Source organism: Pseudophryne corroboree, chromosome 7, assembly GCF_028390025.1.
Source record: "Pseudophryne corroboree isolate aPseCor3 chromosome 7, aPseCor3.hap2, whole genome shotgun sequence".
In the NCBI taxonomy this organism is placed as follows: Eukaryota; Metazoa; Chordata; class Amphibia; order Anura; family Myobatrachidae; genus Pseudophryne; species Pseudophryne corroboree.
Window position 1 is genome coordinate 9761969 of NC_086450.1, and position 27119 is coordinate 9789087.

The following is a 27119-nucleotide window of genomic DNA, read 5'->3' on the forward strand; positions in this document are numbered from 1 at the left end:
CATGCCTAGCGGAATCGCTCTGTGTTAGCTCCTCCTTCAATGTCTCCAGCTTCTTCTGCAAAAGCCTGATGAGGGGAATAACCTGACTCAGGCTGGCAGTGTCTGAACTGACTTCACGTGTGGCAAGTTCAAAAGGTTGCAGAACCTTGCACAACGTTGAAATCATTCTCCACTGCGCTTGAGACAGGTGCATTCCACCTCCTATATCGTGCTCAGTTGTATAGGCTTGAATGGCCTTTTGCTGCTCCTCCAACCTCTGAAGCATATAGAGGGTTGAATTCCACCTCGTTACCACTTCTTGCTTCAGATGATGGCAGGGCAGGTTCAGGCGTTTTTGGTGGTGCTCCAGTCTTCTGTACGTGGTGCCTGTACGCCGAAAGTGTCCCGCAATTCTTCTGGCCACCGACAGCATCTCTTGCACGCCCCTCTCGTTTTTTAAATAATTCTGCACCACCAAATTCAAGGTATGTGCAAAACATGGGACGTGCTGGAATTTGCCCATATTTAATGCACACACAATATTGCTGGCGTTGTCCGATGCCACAAATCCACAGGAGAGTCCAATTGGGGTAAGCCATTCTGCGATGATCTTCCTCAGTTGCCGTAAGAGGTTTTTAGCTGTGTGCGTATTCTGGAAAGCGGTGATACAAAGCGTAGCCTGCCTAGGAAAGAGTTGGCGTTTGCGAGATGCTGCTACTGGTGCCGCCGCTGCTGTTCTTGCGGCGGGAGTCCATACATCTACCCAGTGGGCTGTCACAGTCATATAGTCCTGAGCCTGCCCTGCTCCACTTGTCCACATGTCCGTGGTTAAGTGGACATTGGGTACAACTGCATTTTTTAGGACACTGGTGAGTCTTTTTCTGAGGTCTGTGTACATTTTCGGTATCGCCTGCCTAGAGAAATGGAACCTAGATGGTATTTGGTACCGGGGACACAGTACCTCCAACAAGTCTCTAGTTGCCTCTGCAGTAATGATGGATACCGGAACCACGTTTCTCACCGCCCAGGATGCCAAGGCCTCAGTTATCCGCTTTGCAGCAGGATGACTGCTATGATATTTAATCTTCCTCGCAAAGGACTGTTGGACAGTCAATTGCTTGGTGGAAGTAGTAAAAGTGGTCTTACGAGTACGACTTTCCCTCTGGGATGACCATCGACTCCCAGCAGCAACAACAGCAGCGCCAGCAGCAGTAGGCGTTACACGCAAGGATGCATCGGAGGAATCCCAGGCAGGAGAGGACTCGTCAGAATTGCCAGTGACATGGCCTGCAGGACTATTGGCATTCCTGGGGAAGGAGGAAATTGACACTGAGGGAGTTGGTGGGGTGGTTTGCGTGAGCTTGGTTACAAGAGGAAGTGATTTACTGGTCAGTGGACTGCTTCCGCTGTCGCCCAAAGTTTTTGAACTTGTCACTGACTTATGATGAATGCGCTGCAGGTGACGTATAAGGGAGGATGTTCCGATGTGGTTAACGTCCTTACCCCTACTTATTACAGCTTGACAAAGGCAACACACGGCTTGACAAATGTTGTCCGCATTTCTGTTGAAATACTTCCACACCGAAGAGCTGATTTTTTTGGTATTTTCACCAGGCATGTCAATGGCCCTATTCCTCCCACGGACAACAGGTGTCTCCCCGGGTGCCTGACTTAAACAAACCACCTCACCATCAGAATCCTCCTGGTCAATTTCCTCCCCAGCGCCAGCAACACCCATATCCTCCTCATCCTGGTGTACTTCAACACTGACATCTTCAATCTGACTATCAGGAACTGGACTGCGGGTGCTCCTTCCAGCACTTGCAGGGGGCGTGCAAATGGTGGAAGGCGCATGCTCTTCACGTCCAGTGTTGGGAAGGTCAGGCATCGCAAACGACACAATTGGACTCTCCTTGTGGATTTGTGATTTCGAAGAACGCACAGTTCTTTGCTGTGCTTTTGCCAGCTTGAGTCTTTTCATTTTTCTAGCGAGAGGCTGAGTGCTTCCATCCTCATGTGAAGCTGAACCACTAGCCATGAACATTAGCCAGGGCCTCAGCCGTTCCTTGCCACTCCGTGTGGTAAATGGCATATTGGCAAGTTTACGCTTCTCCTCCGACAATATTATTTTAGATTTTTGAGTCCTTTTTTTACTGATATTTGGTGTTTTGGATTTTACATGCTCTGTACTATGACATTGGGCATCGGCCTTGGCAGACGACGTTGCTGGCATTTCATCGTCTCGGCCATGACTAGTGGCAGCAGCTTCAGCACGAGGTGGAAGTCGATCTTGATCTTTCCCTATTTTTGGAACCTCAACATTTTTGTTCTCCATATTTTAATAGGCACAACTAAAAGGCACCTCAGGTAAACAATGGAGATGGATGGATACTAGTATACTTATGGATTGACGAGCGACTGCCGACACAGAGGTAGCTACAGCCGTGGACTACCGTACTGCGTCTGCTGCTAATATAGACTGGATGATAATGAGATATAAAATATATATATATATCACTACTGCAGCTGGACAGGTATATATTATATAATGACGGACCTGCTGGACACTGTCAGCTCAGCACTGCAGACTCCTAAAGTAAGCTACTAGTATCAAGAAGATAGAAAGAAAAAAAAACACCACAGGTAGGTGGTATACAATTATGGATGGACGAGCGACTGCCGACACAGAGGTAGCTACAGCCGTGGACTACCGTACTGCGTCTGCTGCTAATATAGACTGGATGATAATGATATAAAAAATATATATATATATCACTACTGCAGCCGGACAGGTATATATTATATAATGACGGACCTGCTGGACACTGTCAGCTCAGCACTGCAGACTCCTAAAGTAAGCTACTAGTAGTATCAAGAAGATAGAAAAAAAAAAAACACCACAGGTAGGTGGTATACAATTATGGATGGACGAGCGACTGCCGACACTGAGGTAGCTACAGCCGTGGACTACCGTACTGCGTCTGCTGCTAATATAGACTGGATGATAATGATATAAAAAATATATATATATATCACTACTGCAGCCGGACAGGTATATATTATATAATGACGGACCTGCTGGACACTGTCAGCTCAGCACTGCAGACTCCTAAAGTAAGCTACTAGTAGTATCAAGAAGATAGAAAAAAAAAAAACCTCCACAGGTAGGTGGTATACAATTATGGATGGACGAGCGACTGCCGACACAGAGGTAGCTACAGCCGTGGACTACCGTACTGCGTCTGCTGCTAATATAGACTGGATGATAATGAGATATAAAATATATATATATCACTACTGCAGCCGGACAGGTATATATTATATAATGACGGACCTGCTGGACACTGTCAGCTCAGCACTGCAGACTCCTAAAGTAAACTACTAGTATCCAGAAGATAGAAAAAAAAAAAAAACACCACGGGTAGGTGGTATACAATTACGGATGGACGAGCGACTGCCGACACAGAGGTAGCTACAGCCGTGGACTACCGTACTGTGTCTGCTGCTAATATAGACTGGATGATAATGATATAAAAAATATATATATATATCACTACTGCAGCCGGACAGGTATATATTATATAATGACGGACCTGCTGGACACTGTCAGCTCAGCACTGCAGACTCCTAAAGTAAGCTACTAGTAGTATCAAGAAGATAGAAAAAAAAAAAACACCACAGGTAGGTGGTATACAATTATGGATGGACGAGCGACTGCCGACACAGAGGTAGCTACAGCCGTGGACTACCGTACTGCGTCTGCTGCTAATATAGACTGGATGATAATGAGATATAAAATATATATATATCACTACTGCAGCCGGACAGGTATATATTATATAATGACGGACCTGCTGGACACTGTCAGCTCAGCACTGCAGACTCCTAAAGTAAGCTACTAGTATCAAGAAGATAGAAAAAAAAAAACACCACGGGTAGGTGGTATACAATTATGGATGGACGAGCGACTGCCGACACAGAGGTAGCTACAGCCGTGGACTACCGTACTGCGTCTGCTGCTAATATAGACTGGATGATAATGATATAAAAAATATATATATATATATCACTACTGCAGCCGGACAGGTATATATTATATAATGACGGACCTGCTGGACACTGTCAGCTCAGCACTGCAGACTCCTAAAGTAAGCTACTAGTATCAAGAAGATAGAAAAGAAAAAAAACACCACGGGTAGGTGGTATACAATTATGGATGGACGAGCGACTGCCGACACAGAGGTAGCTACAGCCGTGGACTACCGTACTGCGTCTGCTGCAGTGCTAATATAGACTGGATGATAATGATATAAAAAATATATATATATCACTACTGCAGCCGGACAGGTATATATTATATAATGACGGACCTGCTGGACTCTGTCAGCAGAATGCGTTTATAGAATAAAAACACCACACGATGAGTGTTTAACTTTTTCAGGCAGACAATCACAATATACTGGTGGTCAGTGGTCACTGGTCAGTCACACTGGCACTGGCAGTGGCACTCTGGCAGCAAAAGTGTGCACTGTTAAAATATGTACTCCTGCTATAACTGCTCCCCAGTCTCCCCCACAATTAAGCTGTGTGAGCAGTGAGCACTCAGCACAGTCAGATATACAGTATTACATAGATGATGCAGCACACTGAGGGCACACTGAGGCTGAGCACAGATATGGTATGTGACTGTGTCTCACTGTGTATCGTTTTTTTTCAGGCAGAGAACGGATTAATTAAACTGGTGGTCACTGGTCACACTATCAGCAAGTAGTACTCCCAATATGCTCCCCAAAATTAGTAAATCAAGTGTCTCTACTACTCTCTAGTCTACTCTAAACGGAGAGGACGCCAGCCACGTCCTCTCCCTATCAATCTCAATGCACGTGTGAAAATGGCGGCGACGCGCGGCTCCTTATATAGAATCCGAGTCTCGCGATAGAATCCGAGCCTCGCGAGAATCCGACAGCGGGATGATGACGTTCGGGCGCGCTCGGGTTAACCGAGCAAGGCGGGAAGATCCGAGTCTGCCTCGGACCCGTGTAAAAAGCGTGAAGTTCGGGGGGGTTCGGTTTCCGAGAAACCGAACCCGCTCATCACTATTTGTAAGGTCTAGTCCTTGTGTATATTCCATTCCAGAGGACGTTGAGGAGCCCATGCAGATGGGTCTCTCCCGGCTGTCTCCTGTAGAAAAAACCAGAAGACAAAATTCCGGTCTTTGTTTATACTGTGGTTGTAAGGGACATTTTGCTCGTAATTGCCCGAACAAGTCGGGAAACGCTTTGACCAAGTGAATTGTGAGGGGGTTCACTTAGGTCTGCAGCTTATCTCCTCAAACAACTCTCTCTTAGTTCCTGTTAAAGTTTCCTTTGGCAGCCTCAGTTCTTTGGTGTCGGCTTTTGTCGACAGTGGAGCTGCAGGAAACTTTATGGATTTAACTTGGGCTAAGGCCTTAGGCATTCCGCAGTTACCATTAGATAGATGTATCACCATGCACGGCTTAGATGGGGGTCCGCTTTCTAATGGGATAATTACTCACCGTACACCTCCAGTAGTACTTACCGTAGGAGCCTTACATTCCGAAAATATTGAATTTTACCTTACACATTGCCCGGCAGTTCCTGTTGTTCTGGGTCACCCTTGGCTGGCCTTTCATAATCCCACCATTGATTGGCGGTCCGGGGAGATTTCCCAATGGGGTACATTTTGTGCTAAGGAATGTATTTCGTATCCAGTCAGAGTTGCAGCAATCATTCCAGAGCTCATTCCTGTGGAATACCAAGAGTTTGCCGATGTCTTCTCTAAAGGCAATGCGGACATTCTGCCTCCCCATCGGCCTTATGATTGTACGATTGAGCTAGTTCTAGGTGCCACTTTGCCAAAGGGGAGATTATATGCTTTGTCCGGGCCAGAAACTACGGCCATTAATAATTATATTCAGGAAAGCCTAAAGAAGGGATTTATTAGACCATCAAAATCTCCTTTAAGTGCAGGTTTTTTCTTTGTGGAGAAAAAAGATGGCTCGCTTAGACCCTGCATTGATTTTAGAGCCCTGAATAAGATCTCTGTTAAAAACACCTATCCTTTGCCGTTGATTTCTGTACTTTTTGATCAATTACGTTCTGCTGTGATTTTTTCTAAAATTGACCTTAGAGGAGCTTACAACCTCATCCGAATTAAATCTGGAGATGAGTGGAAGACGGCTTTCAGCACTCAGTCGGGTCACTACGAATACCTGGTGATGCCGTTCGGCCTGTCTAACGCTCCAGCAGTTTTTCAAGACCTTATTAACGATGTTCTCCGTGACTTCTTAGGGAAATTCGTGGTCGTTTATTTAGACGACATCTTGATTTTTTCTGAATCAATGGAACAACATGTTACCCAGGTGCGTCTGGTTCTTCAAAAGTTACGTGAGAATCATTTATATGCCAAGCTGGAGAAGTTTGATTTTCACGTCACGGAAGTATCTTTTTTAGGGTACATAATTTCTCCTCAGGGATTTTCCATGGAACCAAAGAAGCTCCAGGCCATCCTTAATTGGGCGCAACCCACTAATTTAAAAGCAATTCAGCGCTTTTTAGGGTTTGCGAATTATTATAGGAGGTTTATTCATTCTTTTTCTGACCTGATTGCTCCCATAGTAGCTCTGACAAAAAAAGGGGCGGATCCTAGCAACTGGTCGCATGAAGCCGAATTGTCCTTCCAGGCCTTGAAACAAGCCTTTGTCTCGGCTTCAGTCCTCAGACATCCTAATCCGGAATTGCCTTTTGTTGTGGAGGTTGATGCCTCAGAGGTTGGAGTGGGGGCTGTCCTTTCTCAAGAGGACCCGGAGTCTCTGGAGTTACATCCTTGTGCCTTTATGTCCAGGAAATTCTCCTCCGCTGAATCCAACTATGACGTTGGTAATCAGGAGTTACTGGCGGTGAAATGGGCTTTTGAGGAGTGGAGGCATTGGCTGGAGGGAGCTAAACATACAATTTCGGTTTTTACTGACCATAAGAACCTGCAATATATTGAGTCAGCTAAACGGCTTAATGCTCGGCAGGCACGTTGGGCATTATTTTTTACTCGTTTCAGGTTTATAATTACTTTCAGGCCTGGTTCCAAGAATACAAAAGCTGATGCCCTGTCACGTAGCTTTCTTCCGGTTCACAATAGTAATCCTGTTGTTACCTCCATACTTCCATCTTCGGTCATCCGGGCAGGCCTCACTCAGGATTTATTTACCCAGTTAAACCAGCTTCAACACCAAGCTCCTAGACTTACTCCTGCTGGTCGTCTTTATGTCCCTGAATTTTTGAGAGCCACTGTTTTAACTGAATTTCATGACAGCAAGGTCTCAGGGCATCCGGGAATCACTAAGACATTGGAGTTAGTCTCTCGTTCAGTGTGGTGGCCTAGTCTTTCTAAAGACGTTAAGGAATTCGTTCATTCATGTCAGGTTTGTGCACAGCATAAGGTTCCTCGTTCGTTGCCTATCGGGCAACTCATGCCTTTAGCTGTTCCTCTCAGGCCATGGTCTCATATTTCCATGGATTTTGTGGTTGACCTTCCCCTTTCAGCCGGATTCCGAGTAATTTGGGTGGTAGTGGACCGTTTTAGTAAAATGGCTCATTTTGTTGCTCTTCCCCGATAGCCTTCTGCTCAAGGGTTGGCAGTTTTGTTCCTCCACCATGTGTTCAGGCTTCATGGGTTGCCCACTGATATTGTTTCTGACCGGGGTCCACAATTCATCGCACAATTCTGCAAATGTTTTTGTGCCTCATTGAAGATGACACTATCGTTAACATCTGGTTACCACCCACAGTCTAACGGGCAAACCGAACGAGTCAACCAGTCATTAAAACAATATTTGCGTTTGTATTCAGCCAAACTCCAGAATGATTGGTCTGAGTTTCTCCCTTTGGCTGAATTTGCTTACAATAACTCTTGTCATTCCTCCACCAAAGAGTCTCCGTTCTTTTCAGTTTTTGGTTTTCACCCCAGAGCCAATTTTTTTTTCCATCATTCTCCAGTCTCCTCGCTAACCTTGACCTCCCATCTCAGAGCAATTTGGAAAAAAGTGCACCTTGCTCTCAGGAAAGCGGCCTTCTGAGAGAAGAAATTTTCTGACAGGCTCCGACGTCCCTGCACTTTTAAGGTGGGAGATAAGGTGTGGTTGTCGACTCGCAACATCAGGCTTCGACAATCCTCGGCTAGACTGGGACCCAAATTTATTGGACCGTTTCTTATTATTAAGAAGGTCAACCCAGTTGCCTTCCGGCTACGTTTACAAAGATCTCTTAAAATTGGAAATACTTTTCATTGTTCCCTGTTGAAACAATACGTTTCTTCCAGCAGATTTCCTCGGAGGATCTCTCAGGGTAGATCTCCAGTGGATGTACGGGGACAACAGGAATTCTTGGTAGAGAAAGTTCTTGACTCTAAATTGTCCCGGGGTCGGCTTTATTTTTTAGTTCAATGGAAAGGCTATGGTCCGGAGGAAAGGTCTTGGGTCCTGGATAAGGATCTTCATGCCCCTAGGCTCAAGAGGGCATTTTTTCGAGAATTTCCTCAGAAACCTGGCTTTAGGGGTTCCTTGACCCCTCCTCAAGGGGGGGGTACTGTTAGGCGCCGGAGTCCGCGATGTCCTCGCAGCCCGGCGCCTAGCTACTAGGGACGCCGGGCGGGCTAGCCGCCGGGTCCCTAGCAACCCTGGGACGCCGTGCGCGCGTAGACGCCGGCTCCCTAGCAACGCAGGGACGCCAGGCGTGCTGAGCCGCCCGGACCCTAGCAACGGGGACGCCACGGGCGGACCGCGTTCCCCGTTGCAGGGTCAATCTAATCAATCACACACACACTTGTTTCTGCTCGTGCAGCCTGGCAGCTGCACGGCATGTTTGATAATATGGCTTGGAAACATCTGATTGGAGGACTCCTTGTTAAATACTTTCTCAGTGCTCCACACAGACGCCGGTAATAGCTTCCTGCATGCTGCTTTGGTTTGCTGAACGTCTGTTCCAGTCCTGCTGTGTCCGGTCATTCCTGTCTTCAGAGTTCCTGAATCGTGGAGTAGTCATCTCATCCCAAGAAGTCTCTGGTCCTCTATTGTCCGCCACGGTCGCCAGATAATCTCGTGTGGTGTTCGTGAGTTGCGGCTCTGCCGTGTGCTGCGGCTCAGCCCGCTTTATTGTTTTATTCTGTTTTCGGAGCATTTGCGGAGGGTTCCGCTTCCACAAGTCCTCTCCGGAACTTGGCGGTGCCGGGTAGGAGAGTGGACAAGTGGGTATTTTGGTTGTCCTTTTCCCTGGCGGTTTTTCCGCACATATTCTAGTTTAAGTTAGCTTGTAGCCCCTGGCCTTGTTGCTGAGTTAGAGGGCCCCGTTATCACCCTGTCTTGGATTTCCCTTTGTCTCCCATTAAGACCTGAGGGGGCATCGGAGTTGGGCAGACGTAATCCGCCCTTCAAACGCGGCTGCCATGGGCTCAAGCAACCATAGTCTCGCAAGGGATTTCTGACAGCACGGGCGAGACAACGGAGTTAGGGCGCCAGGGGCTATTTTCCATTCCCGCTTCCTTTCCCAGCATTACGTTCCAGTGCTCAGGTCCTTGTTATAAAATCTCCTCAGACCAGAGTGCTGGAATCATAACACTGGGATGACGATCGACTCCCAGCTGCAACAACAGCAGCGCCAGCAGCAGTAGGCGTTACACTCAAGGATGCATCGGAAGAATCCCAGGCAGGAGAGGACTCGTCAGACTTGACAGTGACATGGCCTGCAGGACTATTGGCTTTCCTGTCTAAGGAGGAAATTGACACTGAGGGAGTTGGTGGTGTGGTTTGCAGGAGCTTGGTTACAAGAGGAAGGGATTTAGTTGTCTGTGGACTGCTTCCGCTGTCACCCAAAGTTTTTGAACTTGTCAATGACTTCTGATGAATGCGCTCCAGGTGACGTATAAGGGAGGATGTTCCTAGGTGGTTAACGTCCTTACCCCTACTTATTACAGCTTGACAAAGGCAACACATGGCTTGACACCTGTTGTCTGCATTTCTGTTAAAATAATTCCGCACCGAAGAGGTGATTTTTTTTTGTAATTTGACCAGGCATGTCAATGGCCATATTCATCCCACAGACAACAGTTGTCTCCCCGGGTGCCAGACTTAAACAAACCACCTCACCATCAGAATCCTTCTTGTCAATTTCCTCCTCAGCGCCAGCAACACCCACATCCTCATCCTGGTGTACTTCAACAGTGACATCTTCAATTTGACTATCAGGAACTGGACTGCGGGTGCTCCTTCCAGCACTTGCAGGGGGCGTACAAATGGTGGAAGGCTCCACCTCTTCCCATCCAGTGTTGGGAAGGTCAGGCATCGCAACCAACACAATTGGACTCTCCTTGGGGATTTGTGATTTAGAAGAACACACAGTTCTTTGCTGTGCTTTTGCCAGCTTATGTCTTTTCATTTTTCTAGCGAGAGGATGAGTGCTTCCATCCTCATGTGAATCTGAACCACTAGCCATGAACATAGGCCAGGGGCTCAGCCAATCCTTGCCACTCCGTGTCGTAAATGGCATATTGGCAAGTTTACGCTTCTCATCAGACGCTTTTAATTTTGATTTTTGGGTCATTTTACTGAACTTTTGTTTTTTAGATTTTACATGCTCTCTACTATGACATTGGGCATCGGCCTTGGCAGACGACGTTGATGGCATTTAATCGTCTCAGCCATGACTAGTGGCAGCAGCTTCAGCACGAGGTGGAAGTGGATCTTGATCTTTCCCTATTTTACCCTCCACATTTTTGTTCTCCATTTTTTAATGGGTGGAATTATATGCCAGTAATATATCAATAGCAATGGCCTACTGTACCGTACTGCTATATATTATATACTGGTGGTCAGCAAAATTATGCACTGTCCTCCTACTATATATACTGCGCACAACTTAAATGAACCACAGGTATGGATGGATAGTATACTCGATGACACAGAGGTAGGTAGAGCAGTGGACTACTGTACCATACTGCTATATATTATATACTGGTGGTCAGCAAAATTCTGCACTGTCCTCTTACTATATATACTGCGCACAACTTAAATGCACCACAGGTATGGATGAATAGGTTACTTGACGACACAGAGGTAGGTAGAGCAGTGGACTGCTGTACCGTACTGCTATATATTATATCCTGGTGGTCAGCAAAATTATGCACTGTCCTCCTACTATATATACTGCGCACAACTTAAATGCACCACAGGTATGGATGGATAGTATACTTGATCACACAGAGGTAGGTAGAGCAGTGGACTACTGTACCGTACTGCTATATATTATATACTGGTGGTCAGCAAAATTCTGCACTGTCCTCCTACTATATATACTGCGCACAACTAAAATGCACCACAGGTATGGATGGATAGTATACTTGATGACACAGAGGTAGGTAGAGCAGTGGACTACTGTACCGTACTGATATAATACTGGTGGTCACTGGTCAGCAAAATTCTGCACTGTCCTCCTACTATATACTACAATGCAGCACAGATATGGAGCGTTTTTCAGGCAGAGAACGTAGATATTTTCAGCACACTGAGCACAGATATTTGCAGCACACTGAGCACAGATATTTGCAGCATACTGAGCACAGATATTTGCAGCACACTGAACACAACTGAGAGAACGCTGCACGTCCTCTCCCTATCATCTCCAATGCACGAGTGAAAATGGCGGCGATGCGCGGCTCTTTATATAGAATACGAATCTCGCGAGAATCCGACAGCGGGATGATGACGTTTGGGCACGCTCGGGTTAACCGTGTAAAATGGGTGAAGTTCGGGGGGGTTCAGATTCCGAGGAACCGAACCCGCTCATCACTAATTTGTACACATAATACCACACAGTAATGCCCCTTACACATACGACACACATTATTAATGTCCTTATAAACAGAATGCGCCTTACACATTATGCCAAACTTTATTAATGCCCTTATACACATAATGTCCCTTACACATATGCTGCACATTATTAATGCTCTTATAAACATAATGACACACATTAGTAATGCATTTATGCACATAATACCAAACAGTAATGCCCCTTACACATATGACACACATTATTAATGTACTTATAAACATAATGCGCCTTACACATATGCCACACATTATTAATGAATTTGTACACATGACACACATAATGCCCCTTACACATATGCCGAACACTACTGCACAACCAACCCACCCGCACACAGCACTCATGCGGCCGCTAACACGGTGACCTCTGCTGGATACAGATGTGTCCTCATACATCTTGCCTCAATATGCCATGCAGCAGGAGATGCTTTTTTTGCAACATGCCTATATTCTATGTGCAACTGTGGCTGTATCTGCATATGAAATGCTACGTTACAGTGATTTCCAGGAATACACTGTAACATAGCATTTCGGATGCAGATACAGCCGCAGTCACACACAGAGTATAGGAATGTTGCATATTATTTTAATCAGCAGAAGCTGCTTGTGCCCCAAGATATTCCAAATGCCCTAGACATTTGCCTAGTTTGCCTATGCCTAGGGCCTGCTCTGACTAGAGGGTATGTAAAATGGTACTGGAGGGTATGTAAAATGAGACTGGAGGGTATGTAAAATGGTACTGGAGGGTATGTAAAATGAGACTGGAGGGTATGTAAAATGGTACTGGAGGGTATGTAAAATGGTACTGGAGGGTATGTAAAATGAGACTGGAGGGTATGTAAAATGGTACTGGAGGGTATGTAAAATGGTACTGGAGGGTATGTAAAATGGTAGGAGGGTATGTAAAATGGTACTGGAGGGTATATAAAACTAGATAATTTTCATTAGGTTTTTCAAATTTTTAAATATGTTACTTTTAGCATTATAAAGTAATGTATTATTGTAAATTGTATGACTAATGGAGAAATGTACAGAACTCAAATAAACAGTTCATCACATGAAATAGTAACAGCATAGAGGTGTTACTGGAGTCGGACAGAGCAAATTGGGTACCCAAAAGAAGAGGTGTATAATGAGAAAAGCATAGGGGAAGCATAGAGCCTTGTGGGACCCCATCAGGTACAGTGGTGGGAGCAGTGGAAGTGACGACCAGGATGTGCCAGAGGTAGAGACATTTAAGTAATGGTTTGATATAGCTTGGAAGTAAGGAAGGAATGAACTATGCAATGAAAGATTGTGCAGGAGAGAAGGGTAATCAACAGTAGCCAAACCAGTAAAGACATCTAGGACAATGAGTATGGAGAAGTGACCCATGGACCTTTCTCTAGGTAGGTCATTGGTCACTCTTGTCAATGCCGTCACAGTGGAATGTTGATGGGTCATTAGAGAAAGTGAGATAAATGGTTGTACTGAACTCACTCGGGATGTTTGGAGGCAAAGGGGAGGAAAGAAATACTGTAGGGCTGTAATTGGAAACGTTGCATGGAGAAATGGTTTCTTTAGCAATTTTTGAATGGAGAAAGTGCTTTAAGGAGGATGGAAATGTCCCAATGTATAGAGACAGGTGGAAGAGGTGATCTGGAGCGAGACACAACGGGGTAGAGGGAGCAGAAAATAACTAGGGGGCATATTGAAGATTGAGATGATGAGATGAGGGCAGAGGTTTTCTCCTCAGTCACTGAATAGAAGGAATTGAGGTGAGTGGAAGAGAGGAGAAGATGGTGGTGTGCGCTGGATTGGGCATGAGGGGAAAAAAGTGACAAAATCATGGGCTGTGAGAAAGAAGATGGAGGAAGTGTACAGTAGGTGGCCAGATTTGTCTGGGGGGGGGGGGGTTAGGTTTAGGTGCCACCTTGAGGTGTTAGGGATAGGCTTTAGGGGGTTGAGGTTAGGGTTAGACACCACCATGGGGGTGGGGGGGTTTAGGTCTGGGCAATAAGGGGTAGAGTTAGGATTAGGCTGCGGAATAGGAGGGGTTAGGTTTAGGGGTAAGATCTGATTTGTTACTATGGGCAACAACACTTCTAAAAATCTACACCTTAGCAAAAATACCACTAATTCTCAGTTGCACACAAAAAAATCACGTAGGCGTGTCTATTAGCGGACGCGTGTCTTCAAGTATGCAAATGCCTCTACAAACTCCTTCTCTTGTGTACATCCAGCACGGCCAAATGTGCAAATAGCTTTGTATCTGTGGAAAACCATGGCCCTCATTCCGAGTTGTTCGCTCGCAAGCTGCTTTTAGCAGCTTTGCACACACTAAGCCGCCGCCTACTGGGAGTGAATCTTAGCTTCTTAAAATTGCGAACGAAAGATTCTCAAAATTGCGATTACACACCTCTTAGCAGTTTCTGAGTAGCTCCAGACTTACTCGGCATCTGCGATCAGTTCAGTGCTTGTCGTTCCTGGTTTGACGTCACAAACACACCCAGCGTTCGCCCAGACACTCCTCCGTTTCTCCAGCCACTCCCGCGTTTTTCCCAGAAACGGTAGCGTTTTTCCGCACACACCCATAAAACGGCCAGTTTCCGCCCAGAAACACCCACTTCCTGTCAATCACACTACGATCGCCTGAACGAAGAAAAAGCCGTGAGTAAAATACCTAACTGCATAGCAAATTTACTTGGCGCAGTCGCAGTGCGAACATTGCGCATGCGCACTAAGCGGAAAATCACTGCGATGCGAAAAAATTTAACGAGCGAACAACTCGGAATGACCACCTATGTTGCCATGCAAGGGGAGCACATAAATTTCTATGTTTTCTGTGCAGGGTAAATACCGGATGCTTTTGCATGTAGCCTACAACTGTTAGCTTTATTTTTACACTGCAATTTAGATTTCAGTTTGAACACACCCCACCCAAAACTGGGATGCGGTCTCTAGGTCGACAAAACTTATGTTGACAATGTCTAGGTCGACCATTTTTAGTCGACAGTAAGTAGGTCAACATAGCTTCTAGGGTGACGGGGACTCTAGGTCAACATGTTCTAGGTCGACATGACAAAAGGTCGACTTGAGTTTTTCACATTTCTTTTAATTTTTAGCATTTTTTCATACTTTACGATCCACGTGGACTACAATTGGGAACGGTAACCTTGCACGAAGCGAAAGCCATGCAAGTGGACATGGTGCACTAATTAGGGTTCCCCGTCACTGGCCCTCATTCCGAGTTGTTCGCTCGCTAGCTGCTTTTAGCAGCAGTGCAAACGCTAAGCCGCCGCCCTCAGGGAGTGTATCTTAGCTTAGCAGAAGTGCGACCGAAAAGATCGTGCAGTTTCTGAGTAGCTCGAGACCTACTCCTAGCTAGCGATCACTTCAGACTGTTTAGTTCCTGTTTTGATGTCACAAACACGCCCTGCGTTCGGCCAGCCACGCCTACATTTCCCCAACCACTCCTGCGTTATCTGACACGTCTGCGTTTTTACACACACTCCCTGAAAACGGTCAGTTACCACCCAGAAACACCCGCTTCCTGTCAATCACTCTGCGGCGAGCAGTGCGACTGAAAAGCGTCGCTAGCCCTTGTGTAAAACTACATCGGCTTTTGTGAAAGTACATCGCGTGTGCGCACTGCGCCCCATACGCATGCGCAGGAGTGCCGCTTTTTTACCTAATCGCTGCGCAGCGAACGAAAGTAGCTAGCAATCAACTCGGAATGACCACCACTGTACGGAGAAAATGACACCAAAAAAAGTTAAACAATTTATGTCGACCTTTTGTCATGTCAACATAGAGTCCCTGTCGACCTAGAAACCATGTCGACCTATTTACTGCCGACCAATAGTGGTCGACCTAGACACTGTCGACCTAAGTCTTGTCGATCTGACATACCACACCCCCAAATCTAACTCTCTCTCTGCACATGTTACATCTGCCCCGCCTGCAGTGCAGCATGGTGTTGCCCAGTTGCTTTTTTGCTTTACTTACAAACATGAATCAGGTCTGGACTACGCTCGGAATCAGGCCCTTAATGTTAATTATTTTATAAGAAAATGTAATTGTGTAATGAACTTCTAACAACCCTGGATGTGATTATTACAATATACAGCTGAAGCCGTTCCATTTACGGTGAAGACCAGCAACTTCTGTGCTGACTGCTGCTGTGCACCAGGAGCTCCACGGGTCACAAAAACGAATATAATCCCCGTGCTTACAGAACACAGCGACACTGATAACGTACAAAGAAATTTCAATCACAATCAAAATAAAACAGGAAAAACAAAAGGCGACGGATTAATTGGAGCAAATGAAAAAGTCAGCTTTTTTTGTCAGCTTTAGCAATGCAGAAGCAGAAAGATACAGTAGAGTATATAAGGGATGGTGAGTCTTCTGTGCCTGCTGAGGAGGTCCACGCTGAACAGATACAATGGGAAAGGTAAGAGAACAGTCTCAGACACTAGTGTCATAGGGGTATACGGAGGGTTTCCAGAAGTGCCAGTCTAGCTTCTTCATTCTGTTTGACTTCAATGTCCGGTAGCTATTACATACAGAAGTATAATGCTTCAGTAGAGGCGTATATAACTGTACCGTGTGTGCATGGATTAGTGACTAGGGGGTCTATTTACTAAGCCTTGGATGGAGATAAAGTACCAGCCAATCAGCTCCTAGCTGCTGTGTCAAATGCTGGGTTTGAAAAATGTCAGTTAGGAGCTGATTGGCTGGTACTTTATCTCCATCCAAGGCTTAGTAAATTGACCCCTAATTAAGCTACTTGCAGATGCATTTTCCGCCGCACCTCTGAGCAGAATGTCAGACATAAACGACATAATGACATTGATCATTGCAACCTGGCATTGCTGTAGGCCAGACGTTGGCAACCCTTGGTAAGTTGGCACTCAATTATTGAGTAGCATCTGTAGTCAGTCCCTCTCCTACAACGCGTTCCATGCTGCTTCTCGCCTCCTCCTTCACCTTCTTCCTACACGGCGGAGGTCATTTCAGCATGATAGACCGGCTCTAAACCAGGAACCTGTGCCGTCATACCCAGCGAAGCCTTAGAGGACTTAGAGGTGGCACGTTAAAGCTTCTCTAGACAGAACCCAAGTGTGGCCTGCATACCTGGCGAAGCCTGGACCTCCAGTGGGTGAGCCCTTCCATAGTTAGTCCAGTATGCAGTCACTATACAGTAATGCTGTTTAAAATGTCGACATTCACAATGTTGACACAAGAATGTAAAAATTGATGATGTCAGTATGGATAAATGTCAACAGTATTAATATCGACACCTGGGAAATGTTGACAATGGCAGAATGTCAACATGGGAAATGTCAACTTTGTCATAGTGTTGACATTTCCATTCGGGTTAGGCAGGGATGGACTGGGGCTCTAAAACAGCCCATGCATTCTAGTGGCGCGCACTACAAGGGAGCGTGTCTCTGTATTATGGGGCGGCTGAGCAGAGCGCCGGGAGGTGGAGCTGCGCAGCCAGCCCATGGCTTTCTGTGCGCTGCTCAGCCAGGATTTTAGGCGAGACCGGCCCATTAGGCCCTTCTTGCATTTGTCACAAGTGCCAGATGGCCAGTCCAGTCCTAGGGTTAGGGTTACCTTTAGGCATAACACTAGGGTTACCGTTAAGGTCAGGGTTCCTGTCAGGGTTAGCGGTAATGTTATGGTTACCATTGGGTTAGGGTCAGGTTTAGGGTTAGCGTTATTGTTAGGGTTAGTGTTAGGTGACCATTAGGGTTAATGTTAGGGTTACCATTAGTGTTAGGATTAGATTTACTGATAGGGTTAGTGTTAGGGGGGATTAGGGTTAGGATTAGATGGTTAGGGTTGGAGGGTTAGGGTTCGAGGGTGAGGGTTTGAGGGTTAGGGTTGGAGGGTTAGGGTTGGAGGGTTAGGGTTAGAGGGTCTGGGTTGGAGGGTTAGGATATAAGAGTTAGGGTTAGAGGGTTAGGGTTGGAGGGTTAGGGTTGGAGGGTTAGGGTTAGGGTTGGAGGGTTAGGATTAGCATTAGGTTTAGGGTATAAGGGTTAGGGTTGGAGGGGTAGGGTATTAGGGTTAGGGTTGGAGGGTTAGGGTTGTAGGGTTGGGGTTGGAGGGTTAGGGTTGGAGGGTTAGGGTTAGCATTAGGGTTAGGGTATAAGGGTTAGGGTTGGAGGGTTAGGGTATTAGGGTTAGCATTAGAGTTAGAGGCTCAGGGTTGGAGGGTTAGGGTTAGAGGGTTAGGGTTGGAGGGTTAGGATATAAGAGTTAGGGTTAGAGGGTTAGGGTTGGAGGGTTAGGGTTGTAGAGTTAGGGTTGGAGGGTTAGGGTTGGAGGGTTAGGGTTAGCATTAGTGTTAGGGTATAAGGGTTAGAGGGTTAGGGTTGCGGGTTAGGGTTGGAGGGTTAGGGTTGTAGGGTTAGGGTTGAAGGGTTAGGGTTGGAGGGTTAGGGTTAGCATTAGGGTTAGGGTATAAGGGTTAGAGGGTTAGGGTTGGAGGGTTAGGGTATTAGGGTTAGAGGGTTAGGGTTGGAGGGTTAGGGTATTAGGGTTAGAGGGTTAGGGTTGGAGGGTTAGGGTATTAGGGTTAGGGTTCGCATTAGAGGGTTAGCATTAGGGTTAGAATTAGATTTACTGATAGTGTTAGGGTTAGGGGGGAGGTGGTTGATAGTTAAAAGGACGACAGTCAAAAAGTTGACAGAATCAAAAGGTTGACAGGGTTAAAAGGTTGACGGTAAAAAAGGTCGACAGGGTCAAAAGGTTGACATATGGACGACACATACATATATTTCTTTTCTTTTTTTAAGTTTTTACAGCTTTTGTTGTATTTACTATCCATGTAACAAACTATTACCTTTAGTAACTGACTAACCGTGTGAGCCCGAAGCGTGGCCAGCGAACGCATTTCAACAAATTTGGCTAAAAAATATTTAAAAACACAAAATAACACCCTTTTTTTTTCAAGTGTGTCAACCGTTTGACCATGTCAACTTTTGACTGTCGACCTTTTGACTGTCGACCCTATGGTGTAGATCTAATTACTGCATCTTTTTAATGTCTATCTTCTGTATCACACCCGTGTTATGGTTATTAGGGTTGGGGTTACTTGGGGTCAGGGTTAGAGGGTTAGGTTAGGATTAGATTTACTGTTAGGTTTAGGGTATTAGGGTTAGAGGGTTAGGGTATTAGGGTTAGGGTATTAGGGTATTAGGGTTAGAGGGTTAGGGTATTAGAGTTAGAGGGTTAGGGTATGAGGGTTAGGGTATTAGGGTTAGAGGGTTAGGGTATTAGGGTTAGAGGGTTAGGGTATTAGGGTTAGAGGGTTAGGGTATTAGGGTTAGGGTTAGGGTTAGGGTTAGAGGGTTAGGGTATTAGGGTTAGAGGGTTAGGGTATTAGGGTTAGAGGGTTAGGGTATTAGGGTTAGGGTTAGGGTTAGAGGGTTAGGGTATTAGGGTTAGAGGGTTAGGGTATTAGAGTTAGAGGGTTAGGGTATTAGGGCTAGAGGGTTTGGGTATTAGGGTTAGGGTATTAGGGTTAGAGGGATAGGGTATTAGGGTTAGAGGGTTAGGGTTAGGGGGTTAGGGTATTAGGGTTAGAGGGTTAGGGTATTAGGGTTAGGGTATTAGAGTTAGAGGATTAGGGTATGAGGGTTAGGGTATTAGGGTTAGGGTATTAGGGTTAGAGGGTTAGGGTGTTAGGGTTAGAGGGTTAGGGTATTAAGGCTAGAGGGTTTGGGTATTAGGGTTAGAGGGTTAGGGTATTAGGGTTAGAGGGTTAGGGTATTAGGGTTAGAGGGTTAGGGTATTAGGGTTAGAGGGTTAGGGTATTAGGGTTAGGGTTAGGGTTAGAGGGTTAGGGTATTAGGGTTAGAGGGTTAGGGTATTAGGGTTAGAGGGTTAGGGTATTAGGGTTAGGGTTAGGGTTAGGGTTAGAGGGTTAGGGTATTAGGGTTAGAGGGTTAGGGTATTAGAGTTAGAGGGTTAGGGTATTAGGGCTAGAGGGTTTGGGTATTAGGGTTAGGGTATTAGGGTTAGAGGGATAGGGTATTAGGGTTAGAGGGTTAGGGTTAGGGGGTTAGGGTATTAGGGTTAGAGGGTTAGGGTATTAGGGTTAGGGTATTAGAGTTAGAGGATTAGGGTATGAGGGTTAGGGTATTAGGGTTAGGGTATTAGGGTTAGAGGGTTAGGGTGTTAGGGTTAGAGGGTTAGGGTATTAAGGCTAGAGGGTTTGGGTATTAGGGTTAGAGGGTTAGGGTATTAGGGTTAGAGGGTTAGGGTATTAGGGTTAGAGGGTTAGGGTTAGGGGGTTAGGGTATTAGGGGTAGAGGGATAAAGTATTAGGGTTAGGGTATTAAGGTTAGAGGGTTAGGGTATTAGAGTTAGAGGTTTAGGGGTTAGGGTATTAGGGTTAGAGGGTTAGGGTATTAGGGTTAGAGGGTTAGGGTATTAGGGTTAGGGTATTAGGGTATTATGGTTAGAGGGTTAGGGTATTAGAGTTAGAGGGTTAGAGGGTTAGGGTATTAGGGTTAGAGGGTTAGGGTATTAGGGTAAGGGTATTAGGGTATTAGGGTTAGAGTATTAGGGTTAGGGTATTAAGGTTAGAGGGTTAGTGTATTAGAGTTAGAGGTTTAGGGGTTAGGGTATTAGGGTTAGAGGGTTTGGGTATTAGGGTTAGAGGGTTAGGGCATTAGGGATAGAGGGATAGGGTATTAGGGTATTAGGGTTAGGGTATTAGGGTTAGAAGGTTAGGGTATTAGAATTAGTGTTAGCTTTTGTAGAGCAGATTATGCAAAAAACACATTGTCAACATTTCAGTACGGTGAACATTACATTAGTGTCGGCATGTTTACTGTTGACATTATGAGCATGTGGACATCTTCCATCTGACATTAAAACCATATCAACCTAATGTATGTCGACACAATATATCACACCCATCAGTCCGGCTCACAGGCCAATAACCGCGCAGAATGTAAAGTTTCATCTCCAGGCTACAAATTATCATTTTAATCTGAGCAAGACAGCGTCTGATAAGGGGAAACAGTAACACGCGTAAGGGTGTTGGCACTCAGTAATGCCGGACATCTGGCACCCAGAGACACATACTTTGTGTAACCCCTGTATTAGGCACTACAGTACTTTTACCTGTAATACAGATTAGGCTACACTGTGACATTTATGCAGATACGACCAGTGCATGTAACCAGAGGCCATACCACAGGAGTATCTGGTATCTAAATAAATGTAGCACCTACTGGCAAATCACTGCTCTTACTGCCAGTCAGCATCTCACTAATTGTGCAGAGTGATAACTACATCTTTATTAATTCACAGATCATCTACTACGAGGACAAGAACTTCCAGGGCCGCTCCTACGAGAGCAGCTCTGACTGTTCCGACCTGCACTCATACTTCAGCCGCTGCAACTCCATCCGCGTGGAGAATGGAAACTGGATGCTGTACGAACGCTCCAACTACAGCGGGCACCAGTACTTCCTGGGGAAGGGGGAGTACCCTGATTTCCAGCAGTGGATGGGGTTCAATGACTCCATTAGGTCCAGCCGCCTGATCTCACCTGTAAGTTGCTTTGGACGAAACAGTTGTTATTTGCCTTTTTTTCATTTTTTTTTTTATTGATGCCCTCAGGTGTGCCCTTGGGAAATTCCCGGTGGGCCTCACTTCATGAGGATCCCACCCTGTCCTCTTGGGGTCAGTAACTTGGTTGAGCAGGACCATAGATGAACTTGGGTGCTTTCTTATTTCTTTGGAAAATATACCAAGATTAGCCTTTTTGTCAATCAAACTATCCCTTCCTTTATAAAGGGGCTCATTCTTTTCATGGCCTCTCTTAATGGTTGGCCAAGTCCCTCTGTGGTGGCTGGCCAAACTCCCTCTGGTGGCTGGCCACATTCCTTAAGCTTGGGCACCTACTACTGCATTCCCTGGTGGACCCTTAATGCCTCAGTCCAACACTGGCTTGGGGACATAGCTAGCAGGCCCAGGTGCTGTGGGGGAATGGCTGCTGGAGGGGGCATGGCTATGCTCCTCCCTCGCTTACATTACTATGGTGCGCATGCACAGAGGGCCTTGATCACGGCATGGTTACATCTCCTATGCACTGCAACGCCCCTACAGAGGCCCGGGCCCAGGTTATCTGTGCCCGCTTTTCCTCTCCTTGTCCTTGCATCTAGCTTGTGAGCAGTGCATCACTATGCTATTGAAACTCCAGTTGGTGCTGCTCTGTCTTGCCCCTTCATAAACGCAGAAGGACAGAGTGGGGTCAGGGCTGACTTTTTGTATGGGCGCATTGGGCACTTGCCCAAGGGCGCCAGGAGTATAAGGGTCCTAGGCTGGTAGTTGAGGGTCCCCTTTTTCCAGGGGTACCAGATTTTTGAAAATCGGTCATGGGGAACCATAGATATCCAACTTCAAAGCAGTGGTCACCATCCGAGCCTGTTGATTGCTCTTCCCAGCCAGATATCTCGAGTTCTGTCTGACTTAGAGTTTTTTTGAGGGTATACTCCAAAAGCTGTGACTCTCCACTTTCGGTGGACACTGGCAGCTTGTCTCTTCTATGGCCAGAACCAGATATATCAGCCTTCCAGCATCTGGTCCCTGCTCCAGGTATGCAATTTTATATTTTCGTCAGTGGATTGCTCCGGCTCCTGAACTCTGATCCCCAAGTCTCCAGTAGCTCCTGAAAGGTGTCCCCAGTACCTCCTGACAGGTGTCCCCAGTACCTCCTGACAGGTGTCCCCAGCACCTCCTGAAAGGTGTCCCCAGCACCTCCTGACAGGTGTCCCCAGTACCTCCTGACAGGTGTCCCCAGCACCTCCTGAAAGGTGTCCCCAGCACCTCCTGACAGGTGTCCCCAGCACCTCCTGAAAGGTGTCCCCAGTACCTCCTGACAGGTGTCCCCAGCACCTCCTGAAAGGTGTCCCCAGCACCTCCTGAAAGGTGTCCCCAGTACCTCCTGAAAGGTGTCCCCAGTACCTCCTGAAAGGTGTCCCCAGTACCTCCTGACAGGTGTCCCCAGCACCTCCTGAAAGGTGTCCCCAGTACCTCCTGAAAGGTGTCCCCAGTACCTCCTGAAAGGTGATACTCTCTAGTTTTTATCCCATTGCAAGCTAAGATATCTATTTCCAGGAAATGGAGATATCTGCTGTCAAGCAAGCTGCCCTCCCACTGGAAAATGATGAATATTAAGCCCACTCCACTATCCACCCCTCCCCTGCGTATTAAACACCCCCTACCACCCGGGAAGTCATGTACCGGGGCCCCATCATTCAGCCCATTGCGCAGGGCTGGATTGGCCCACAGGGGTACAGGGGAAACCACCAGTAGGCCCTAAGGCATGGGGGGCCACCACCTCCTCTAGGCATCCGGTTCCAGACTGTGCTGTTATTAATCTAGTACAGTATCATGCATGCACTACAGTACTTACTGTATATATTTATCTAGAGGACCAACACTTGCAAAATGGTTAGGCAAACCAATGTGGTGGCTGGACACACCCCCCCTCCCCCCCAGAGACTGGCCACACCCCTAAACATGGGCCTCTACCATTGTATTCCCCCAGTGGGCCCTACATGCCCCAGTCCGACACTGCCATTGCCCCCTTCTACAGTTTAGTGTTCTTGCTTCCGCCCCATCTCCCACCATCTGTGCAGTAATAAGGAGTAATTAGCCGAAATTACTGATCCAGGTCCTACATGCTGAGTGGAAGATAGAACACCCCCTACCGCCCGCGGGACATCAAAGCTGCCGCTGATAGCACCCGCCACCACCTCTACCGCAGGAGAATGGGTAGGGGCCCCAGTGCATTGCTGTGCCCAGGGGCCTACACTGCTGTTAAGATGGTCCTGAGTGGGGTCCTCAACAGCACTCATTTCTGGGGCCCCTTAGCGCGAGACCCCATACCAAATGTTTCAGCTGCCACAGGGATTGTTATACACTAACCTTCCGGGTGGCCCTTAACCCTACATTATTAGATGTTGACATTATGAACCTATCCATGGTTTGAGACCTTATTAATGTCGATATGGTTACTGGAAACCATTCTATCGGATACCATAAGAACATGCCAGAGCACAGGACACACAGGTGGGTGAAGTGGTAGCAGATAATATGATGGAGGAAGGAGGGCCCTGCATGTTAATTATCTTGGAAACATTTCAGACGCAAGTTGCTTGGGTCCAGGAAGACAATAAAATAAATAATTAGGGTAATTTATGAACCAGATGTAAAGCATGAGTTTTATCTTCACCTCATAAATGGGTATTTGTTGGGATCTGTCCATAGAAAGCAGAGTGAGCACATTTTGCACAGGAAAAAGAACTGATTTGATGCATTATAGTTTTTTTTGTCGCACAATTTTTGTATACAGAATGTTTTATTGTTACTAAGCATAATTATGTTTTAGGTTTTACATTTTCTCATACCTCTATGTAAAGAATGAAATGACTAAGGCATCAGAACGATGTTTGCTCGATGCGTCATCATCTGCGATGGGGCACCAACATCGGCAAATGCATACACACTTGCCGATGTCGGCTGCGACGGGGGGAGGGGGGAGCGAGCGGGGCCATGCTGCATTTACCATGGCTAATAGGATATCCCCCTACATGGTTTGCTACATTTCCCCACATTTTTGGCCAGCAGAGAAAACACTATTGTCATAGGGGGTTATTCAGAGTTGTTAGTAAACCAAAAAATCACACTAATAGGCAAAACCATGTGCACCCCGCAGGGGGGGGGGGGGGGGGGGGGCAGATGTAACATGTGCAGAGAGAGTTACATTTGGGTGGGTTATATATATTGTTTCTGTGCAGGGTAAATACTGGCTGCTTTATTTTTGCACTTTATTTTTACACTGCAATTTAGATTTCAGTTTGCAAACCCCCCAAATCTAACTCTCTCTGCACATGTTACATCTGCCCCGCCTGCGGTGCAGCATGGTTTTGCCCAGTTGCTTACGTATTTGGTTTGCTAACACACCTGTATATGGCCGATAGTACAGTATTGTATTATATCAATTCCAATATGCCACATGCACCAGTGCACCCCCTCAGCCACCAATCTTCCTTCTTGTTCTATAGCACAGAGGTACCCACAAGATCCGGATCTATGTAAGGGAGAATTTCCGAGGGGATATGGTGGAACTCACTGAGGATTGCCCAGCTCTATTTGAGATGTTCAACTATCATGAGATCCACTCCTGTAACATCCTAGAGGGATCCTGGATCTTCTACGAGCTGCCCAACTACAGAGGCAAGCAGTACTACATGAAGCCAGGCGAGTACCTGAAGTTCACCGAATGGGGAGCCCTGAACAGCAAAGTCGGATCTCTGAGACGCGTCCTGGAAAGCTACTAAATTGACCGGTTGAAAACCAAGCATCACGGATAATAAATAATGTAAATAAATCATTGGTGTCATGATTACATCGCATTACACATATTCCTTCAGTGTTACTAAACCAATAGCTGATTCAATGCTCCCAAATTGATATTATACTAGTGCTAGAGAGTAGTGATACAATATCATTGAAAATGATTCAAACGCTGCTGAGGTCAGAATTCCCAGTTTCCATGAAACAATTACAGGTTCAGTATCCCATATCCAAATATTCCGAAATACAGAAAATTCCGAAATACAGAATTTTTTGGAGTGAGACTGAGATAGTGAAACCTTTGTTTTCTGATGGCTCAATGTACACAAACTTTGTTTAATACACACGGTCAAGGTCAGACTGGCCCACAGGGGAACAGGGGAAACCACCGGTGGGCTCTACCGCCTGTGGGCCCTCCTCCTCCTCTAGGGATCAAGTTCCAGACTATACTAGTGCACTGGATTTATGCATTATACATATGTTACATTATACTTCACAATAATTTGGTTAATTATATTTCTCTAACGTCCTAAGTGGATGCTGGGGACTCCGTAAGGACCATGGGGAATAGCGGCTCCGCAGGAGACTGGGCACAAAAGTAAAGCTTTAGAACTACCTGGTGTGCACTGGCTCCTCCCCCTATGACCCCCCTCCAAGCCTCAGTTAGATTTTTGTGCCCGAACGAGAAGGGTGCACACTAGGTGGCTCTCCTGAGCTGCTTAGTGAAAAGTTTAGTTTTAGGTTTTTTATTTTCAGTGAGACCTGCTGGCAACAGGCTCACTGCATCGAGGGACTAAGGGGAGAAGAAGCGAACTCACCTGCGTGCAGAGTGGATTGGGCTTCTTAGGCTACTGGACATTAGCTCCAGAGGGACGATCACAGGCCCAGCCATGGATGGGTCCCAGAGCCGCGCCGCCGGCCCCCTTACAGAGCCAGAAGACAGAAGAGGTCCGGAAAATCGGCGGCAGAAGACATCCTGTCTTCACCAAGGTAGCGCACAGCACTGCAGCTGTGCGCCATTGCTCCTCAGCACACTTCACACTTCGGTCACTGAGGGTGCAGGGAGCTAGGGGGGGGCGCCCTGAGCAGCAATAAAAACACCTTGGCTGGCGAAAATACATCACATATAGCCCCCAGGGCTATATGGATGAATTTTAACCCCTGCCAGAATCCATAAAAAAGCAGGAGAAAAGTCCGCGAAAAAGGGGCGGAGCCTATCTCCTCAGCACACTGGCGCCATTTTCCCTCACAGCTCAGTTGGAGGGAAGCTCCCCTGGCTCTCCCCTGCAGTCACTACACTACAGAAAGGGTTAAAAAAGAGAGGGGGGCACTAATTAGGCACAGTATTAACAATACAGCAGCTATAAGGGGAAAAACACTTATATAAGGTTATCCCTGTATATATATAGCGCTCTGGTGTGTGCTGGCAAACTCTCCCTCTGTCTCCCCAAAGGGCTAGTGGGGTCCTGTCCTCTATCAGAGCATTCCCTGTGTGTGTGCTGTGTGTCGGTACGTTTGTGTCGACATGTATGAGGAGGAAAATGATGTGGAGACGGAGCAGATTGCCTGTAATAGTGATGTCACCCCCTAGGGGGTCGACACCTGAGTGGATGAACTGTTGGAAGGAATTACGTGACAGTGTCAGCTCTGTATAAAAGACAGTGGTTGACATGAGACAGCCGGCTACTCAGCTTGTGCCTGTCCAGACGTCTCATAGGCCGTCAGGGGCTCTAAAGCGCCCGTTACCTCAGATGGCAGATATAGACGCCGACACGGATACTGACTCCAGTGTCGACGGTGAAGAGACGAATGTGACTTCCAGTAGGGCCACACGTTACATGATTGAGGCAATGAAAAATGTTTTACACAT

General features: G+C 46.5%; 1 protein-coding gene across 2 annotated transcripts; it reads left to right on the plus strand.

Moving 5' to 3' along the window:
* The first annotated feature begins 16301 nt into the window (after positions 1-16301).
* On the plus strand, positions 16302-25233 carry LOC134943247 (gamma-crystallin 2-like). 2 transcript variants are annotated; one of them, XM_063932197.1, is made up of 3 exons: positions 16302-16310; positions 21194-21440; positions 24965-25233. In XM_063932197.1, exons 1-3 carry the CDS (start codon positions 16302-16304, stop codon positions 25231-25233), a joined length of 525 nt encoding a protein of 174 aa, XP_063788267.1. The 2 variants fall into 2 exon arrangements, with proteins under 2 accessions (XP_063788267.1, XP_063788266.1); XM_063932196.1 differs by having other exon boundaries at positions 21194-21436; positions 24958-25233.
* Positions 25234-27119: the final 1886 nt, after the last annotated feature.